At 50.4% G+C, this 6,734-nt stretch overlaps 1 protein-coding gene, 1 non-coding gene and 1 pseudogene across 2 annotated transcripts; all 3 read right to left on the reverse strand.

The window, feature by feature from the left end:
- The window catches only part of LOC123057063 (U-box domain-containing protein 4-like), a 51,778-nt pseudogene extending 50,676 nt beyond the window's left edge, over positions 1–1,102 (reverse strand).
- Positions 308–393, reverse strand: TRNAY-GUA (transfer RNA tyrosine (anticodon GUA)). The gene is given in 2 exon segments: positions 308–343; positions 357–393. It is a non-coding gene; the product is annotated as a tRNA-Tyr (tRNA).
- An 876-nt stretch (positions 1,103–1,978) lies between the features above and the next one.
- LOC123058876 (BAG family molecular chaperone regulator 4) lies at positions 1,979–2,799 on the reverse strand. The gene has a single exon (XM_044481552.1). The coding sequence runs from the start codon at positions 2,693–2,695 to the stop codon at positions 2,207–2,209; it is 489 nt and encodes a 162-aa protein (XP_044337487.1). The 5' UTR covers positions 2,696–2,799; the 3' UTR covers positions 1,979–2,206.
- Positions 2,800–6,734: the final 3,935 nt, after the last annotated feature.

The following is a 6,734-nucleotide window of genomic DNA, read 5'->3' on the forward strand; positions in this document are numbered from 1 at the left end:
AGAAATAGAAATATAAAAAGGAGAAGAGATAAAGTGTTAGATGAGACTTTATTTAACCCCTTTAGCAAAGTCATTGTTTATAAACTGCTAATATGACTAATTCTTATCTTTCTGATTTATGGGATCCACGGATGAAATCTCATGAAGGTGCAACGGGTAGAAGAAAAATGTTGTTGTGAGTACATAGCAAAAGGATGCGGTCAAAGAAAAAAAAAAAGAACGGCTCAAAGAAATGCTGACAGTTTCACTTGTTGGGAAAACCCTGTAGAAATAGAAATATAAAAAGGAGAAGAGATAAAGTGTTAAGTCCGACTTGCCGGATTCGAACCAGCGACCTAAGGATTCATCTGCATACACTACAGTCCTCCGCTCTACCAACTGAGCTAAAGTCGGCTTGTGATAAAATCCTTCTATTCACTTAAATAACACTTGCCAACGATTGGATTTACGCATCAGCGCACATGATCTAACTGCCTTGAATCTGACTCCTATCCGTAAAGAAATATAAGAGCGGTTTAGATCACTATTGATCTAAACGGCTCTTATACTTCTTTACGGAGGGAGTATTGTACTGACTGGAATTAGTTCTCAAAAGCACTTCCCGAGCAAATTAAACACGGAGAGTTTGTTTCTCATACAATTTTCAGATAGTTTTTGTGCACAACATCTGTTAAAAAAAATAACCTCTGCCTCACAAATTTTACCGGCTCCGAATGCTCGTCAGGCAGCCAAAGCTTCGCCGTCCCGTCACTACCCGTCAGCGCAGCACAGGAGCAGTGTCCAAGGGTGCGGAGATCGCCCACGTCTCGCCGGCCGACAGACGGGGTACGCCACGCACATGGCGCCACACGCACGCGGCCGCGGCGCCGACCAGCCGAGCGCTCCTCAGGGACCGCGGTGGCCGGCCGACGTGCCGCAGATAGCGCGGAGCCGGATAAGCCAGCCGCGGGGACGGGCCAGGGATCGCGCCGGGCGCATGCATTGACGCCACTGCCCCCTCTTCCCGGCACGAGTTCGGGGGACCTGGGTGCGTGCTCGACAGCGCCATCTCAGCTGCAGGTAGATACATGCCCCTCCCCTGACCCCCGTTGGATATTACCATCTGTCGCGGTCCGATCGCGCGTCGCTGTCTACGTATGATCCGAGTTGTGGTCGATCCACACCTCTGCTCGATCATCCGTCGACGTATTCCTTTTCAAAAAACAAGAAATCCGTCGACGTATTTAACTGCGGTGAAACCTTTCTCTGAAGAATAAGTTTCTGAACTCCAGGCTGCACCGCTGCTGCTTGACTTGGCTCTGATGTGCAGGGTACAGTGGAAACAGCTAGCTAGCAGCGCCTGGATGGAACGCGTACGGTGAAATTTTGGCGAGAGGCGGGTCGCCGGCCGGCCGGCATCTGATTCCCGGGGCAGTTACCGGAAACCGTGAGAGCAGCTAGCATTATGCTCCGGTTCCGTAGCACTGACGATTGCCATGTCCGATCCACCCGACGTTTTCGCCACTGGTCGGTGGGTGCTGCGGGGTAGTTCCGGCCGGTGAGCTGCCCGTTAAAGCAGGCCGGCTTTTGTCCGGGGGAGCTGGCGGTTACATGTTTGGTAACCGTAAACCTGCTCTGCTGCTTGCCATAGGTCAATTTTGATATGAAGAATGGATGTACATCAGTACGTGCTGGTGGAGAAAATTGCTACAAGTAGACAGTACTCCCAATTCACACTGTACATACTCCACCAGCAATGTTCATGGAGTATGTGCTAGCACAGTGTGAATTGTACTGCTAATTCTGTCAGACTGTATGTGTAGCACATTGTGAACTGTATTGCTAATTTCATCTGAAGAATATATGCACACAAATAGACTGCAAGAGATGCGTGTGTAGCATCATGTGAACTGTATTGCTAACTTTGTCAGAAGAGAGTAGATGAGCCAGTCACAGTGAATGAGCACACGCATGTACACTTTTATACACAACATAGTCATTGTCATTGCGAACTCCTTATACAAATTAGAGTAATTTACAACATGTACTGTACTGTATTTTTTGTATCCTAACGATACACATGTTTTGATTCAACCGGCCGAATCCAAGCCCTGAATTAAACCCCCAAGAAAAACTCTGAAGAAAGAAATGAGCGCTGCTAACACTCAGTTAACACACCTAGCAGATCGTCGCCCAAACAAACCGCGAGATGCTCATCTGTTCTATACTAGACTTGGATGAACGAATGGCATGGCACCCCCATGAGCTGCGCGAGGGTGGTGGACCTTAGCTTCCTCTCGGTGAAGGCCGGGTCCTCCAGGAGGAGCACCTTGTCCTTGTCCTGGACGCCGGCCATGTGCAGGTGGTCGCCGTCGTCCCGCTCCCGGCCCCGGTACAGCAGCCGCTGCTCCCTGGGCCAGAGCCCGGTGGCCAGCGACAGCAGCACCTTGAGGTCGCCGAAGGTGGCGGTGGCGTCGATGGAGACGTCGTGCTGCCACGCGCCGCCGGCGGTGCAGACCTTCACCAGGATGGCCTCGACCACGTCGTCGTCGTCCGGCCCCCGGCGCTTCTGCACCAGCATCCCGCCGGGCCGCACCTCCCACTCGATCCGCTCGTGCTCGGCCACCATGGCGCACATGTCCACCCCGCCGATGCCGCCCGCCGTGCTCTTGGACCGGCTCCTGAACAGCCTCCTCGGGCTCGGAATCTTCACCATCTCTGCTCCTAGCTCTCTCTCTCTGCCTGCCTCGTGTGTGTGCGTGAGGATGGATGATCGCTGGATCGATGGATGTTGTGGTGCGTGAGGCTTGATGGGGAGGGAGATGGTTGGGATTTTAAAGGGGGAGAAGGTGCCGAGGATGAGGACAAGGTCGGCAGTGGCGACAGGGAGGGACGAGAGCCGTGCGCGGGCGCGGGCGCGAAAAGGGAGAATTAAGATATGGGTGGTGACTAGGCCAAGCTTAGCAGGAACAGATTAGAGTTAATCGAGTGTTGTATAAGCTGAGTCGCCGCGGGTGAGGGGACACCTGTCTTCTTGTTGCGAAGACGGCCGGATCGGCAGCACATGGGGAGGTGGCAACGAACGCGGTCTCTGCATCTGCATGAATGGCGGGGCCGACGGAATCGCATCACCGGCTGCAGGTTGGTTGCTTTGTCGTTCCGTCCCATTTCTTTACTATGTTAAACTTTCAAAAAATGTATCTGGCGAACGTTTGCTAGGGGTGGGATCCCAGCGAATGTCCCCGGAGCCATCAGATCGGCATCCGACGGTGACAGTTTTGTGAAAAAATAACCGCACAATTTGAACAAACTGCCATGATAGTTTTACAAAATGCCAACCCAGCCCTACCCAACGCACAAAACTGCCATACGGAGCGTTCGTGAATGACATTCCCCCAGCGAACATTCACTCGGGATTGACGCCCCAAAATTTATACATTGTGCATCCCAAAGCAAACTGGTGTACCGTATTCTCTACATTTTTTTGTCCGAACTGAGGTCTATTGTGCTAAAATGAGTTTCATCCCTCTCCTTTTTTGGTGGAAAATGTTTCTTCATCTATATCTACTTCTTTTTTCTAAAAGAGGCTATATATTCATCAAGTATCAACATTACAAGGAAATTTAAGCTATTATATGGATCATTATCCTTTAACTAATTATATTTGCTCAGCTAAAAAAGCAGCTCCTAGCTTAACTCTCAAATTTAGCTCCCTAAAAAAAATTCACACAAATTTGAACATCGATAGCTCAATTTGATTCGATGAAGACCGAGGCTATGGCCAATGAAGACCTACCTAGAAGCATCTCTAACCGATCTCTTTAATTTTTGTCCCTTATATGGACCCTTGTCCTTTAACTTCTTACATTTGCTCAGTTAAAAAAGGTTCCTAGCCAAACTCATGAATTTAGCTACCTAGAAAAACTTTGCACGAATTTGAACATCCTAGCTCGATTTGATTCAAAGTACAATGCAAACTTGGATATAACTACAGATAACATAATTAAGTTCAAACCGCAATGCATAATAAAAATTTAAACTAGTCGATTTGAATGAAATAAGAAAAACAAACAAAAAAATTTATTCCTTTTCCTCCACCGCTGTTTCGGCCTCAATCTTCACCCAGTCCACGCCGCCCGGGTCGAAGTCGGAGCCATCCAACGAAAGCTTTTTTATTTCCGCTCCGGCCACACCATCGGACGTCCCTACCTCGTCCTCATCAGCAAGCCCCTTCTTGTACAGCTCGAGCCGCCAGTGCTCCTCGGCGAGGAGCTTCGGATGCATCCGACAGAGCTCGGCCATGTAGTCTTCATCGGCTTGCACTACCTTGAGCCGCCCGAACACATCTAGGTACTCCCACACCTCGCGGCGGGAGAACACTCATGGGTCGATTTCGACGCCCGTTGGGTTGTTGCGGCTGCCGAGGGTGTAGTTGAGCTTCGCTTCGCATCCGTAGAGCGCCACCTCCTTGATGCCGCATGCCCTCGTCGCCAGCTCGAACGAGTGATAAGAGTCGAGCCATAACCGGACGCCGATCTCCATGTCTTTGATTTCATACACCCATATCCCCCATGGCCGTAGTCGCACGCCATGCTACTTCATCCTCGGCGGCGGCGGCAACGGGATGGGGAGGGGGTACCGCTGCGGTGCGGACCTACTCTTCAAATTGGTGGCGACGACCAATGACGACTAGATCCCGCCATTTAGGGGCGGGCGATGCCGATGACAAGAAGTGTCGACGGGGGTGGGGGAGGCTGCGGGAGGGCGACGAGGTAGATTTGGGCGTCGACGGAGAATATGCACTGCGGGGAGGGAGAGGGGCGGCGCAGAGAGGGGTGTAATTTATTTCGAAGAAACGGTGCTTGGCGAGTAAATGTAAGCGTCGGTCGGTACAAGAAGTGAAAATTTATACTCCTCTAAAGCTTTTAAGGGGATCGGCTAGGTCTGGTTTAGGGCCTTAAATCAACATTTTGCTCCTCTAATTTTTTTAAATAGAACGGCCAGAGATTCTCCAAAACCTGAAAGCAAGTTTGCTACATCTCACACCGATGAATCAGAGCCTCCAATAGCCCCCGTCGACAGAGCCGGCGAAGGAGGGGGAGGTTGACGACCTACCGGCGGAGGAGGGGTGGCGGCAAGGTATGCCCAGAGATCGCCTCTCTCGGGTTCCTAGGGTTCAGCCGTGTGGCCTCATAATGTGTTTCATCATCTTCTTTTTTAAGAAAACTTTCGATCTATTCATATTTAATCATGGCAGTAGAACGAACATAAAAAATAATAAAAATTACATCATGATCCGTAGACCACCTAGCGACGACTACAAATATTGAACCGAGTCGAAGGCGCACCGCCGTTATCGCCCCTTCCTCGCCGGAGTCAGGCACAATTTATTGTAGTAGACACTCGGGAAGTCATCGTGCTAAGGTCTCATAACGTGTTTCATCTCTAACTAAGCAGCAGATGGTAAGAGACTAATCGGGTGATGAGTTGATTGAGCAAGTAAGAGTGCATCTCAAGCCGTGGCGCTGAAACATACATACGTCTAGGAACCATGAATCTCATACGTGTGCGTGGCAGGAGCATGTGGGAATTGTTCGTTCCAAAATGATTCGCCTCACCTGACGTGACCCCTGCTCCGGCCCCTGATCGATGGGTGTCCTTTGTAGCGTAGCCGAAATGAAATGAACCAGAGCTATCCATATGATACTACCACCACGTTACCACTGCGCGCATTTGGATTTGGTCGCCAATCAGCCCAGCCGGCGGTCTGATGATTGCACATGCGCGGGGGGCCTGCCGAGGAGATCGCGGCACCGGCGGCGGTAGCACTGTGGCTCCATTACTCGATCGATCGGTTGGTGCTACGCAGGGACGCGCGCAATGATTTGCCGAGCCGCCGATCGAGGAACCGCCGCGTCATTGCTGTCCATCTGGTAGGGTGTTTAGTTTAGTTTGAGCGACTCCTAGCCCCGTTCGTCCACCGGCCCGGCCCGGTTCTGTCGCCTCTCCCGGTCTCCCGGTCCCAGTTCGTTCGGGAGAGTGGACTTCGGAGGAGTCTGACCATCCCTTCGGCAGCAGGGGTAGCACTGTAGCAGTCGCCATAGCCAGCTAGCTCGACCGCGGGGAGGAGGTTTGGTGTAGGGCGAAGGAGGAGTGGTTCGGGGCTGGCGGCGATCGCGGTGGATGAGAGGGACAGCAGCATCTTCTGGCTTTGGGGGCTGCAGTTTTTTGGAGCTTCCTGTTTCGATCTCTGCTGCGTGCCGCCAAACAGTTGGCGCTAGAGACAAGCGCCAAAAGTGTGAATATAGTATAGTATTATAATAAAAAGATACCGATTTTTTTTAAAAATTCTGAAACTTCAGGATACCAAACATGGGTGCCCATCCTGCTTCCATCTTTGGTTTCACGAGGACTGGATGCCCGTAAGTATCCGTGTCAAAGAAAATATTGTCCGAGACGATCTATCTAAATAGTTGTTTCTACACATTAGAATTTTTTGACCTCTTTTTACCGTGAATACCACGGGATTCCATTGCTCATGAAACTAAACACGGGAATACAAATGGACACCCTTGTTTGATATGTAAACAAAATTCTTTTTTTTTGAATTTTTTGATATTTTCTAATATTGTATTCATATAGGGGCATGTGGCATCCTACAGCCACAAGTCCTCATTCGAATGAGGTTTCTCTACTATTTGGGTCTTTGCACGAGGTATTGAAAAATAAAAGCATCACCAATTGTAACCCCTACT

This window comes from Triticum aestivum, chromosome 3A (assembly GCF_018294505.1).
Source record: "Triticum aestivum cultivar Chinese Spring chromosome 3A, IWGSC CS RefSeq v2.1, whole genome shotgun sequence".
Classification (NCBI taxonomy): domain Eukaryota; kingdom Viridiplantae; phylum Streptophyta; class Magnoliopsida; order Poales; family Poaceae; genus Triticum; species Triticum aestivum.

Bases quoted from the DNA above. Each gene is read 5' to 3' on its own strand.
- LOC123058876 (XM_044481552.1), bottom strand. From the start codon at position 2,695: ATGGTGAAGATTCCGAGCCCGAGGAGGCTGTTCAGGAGCCGGTCCAAG.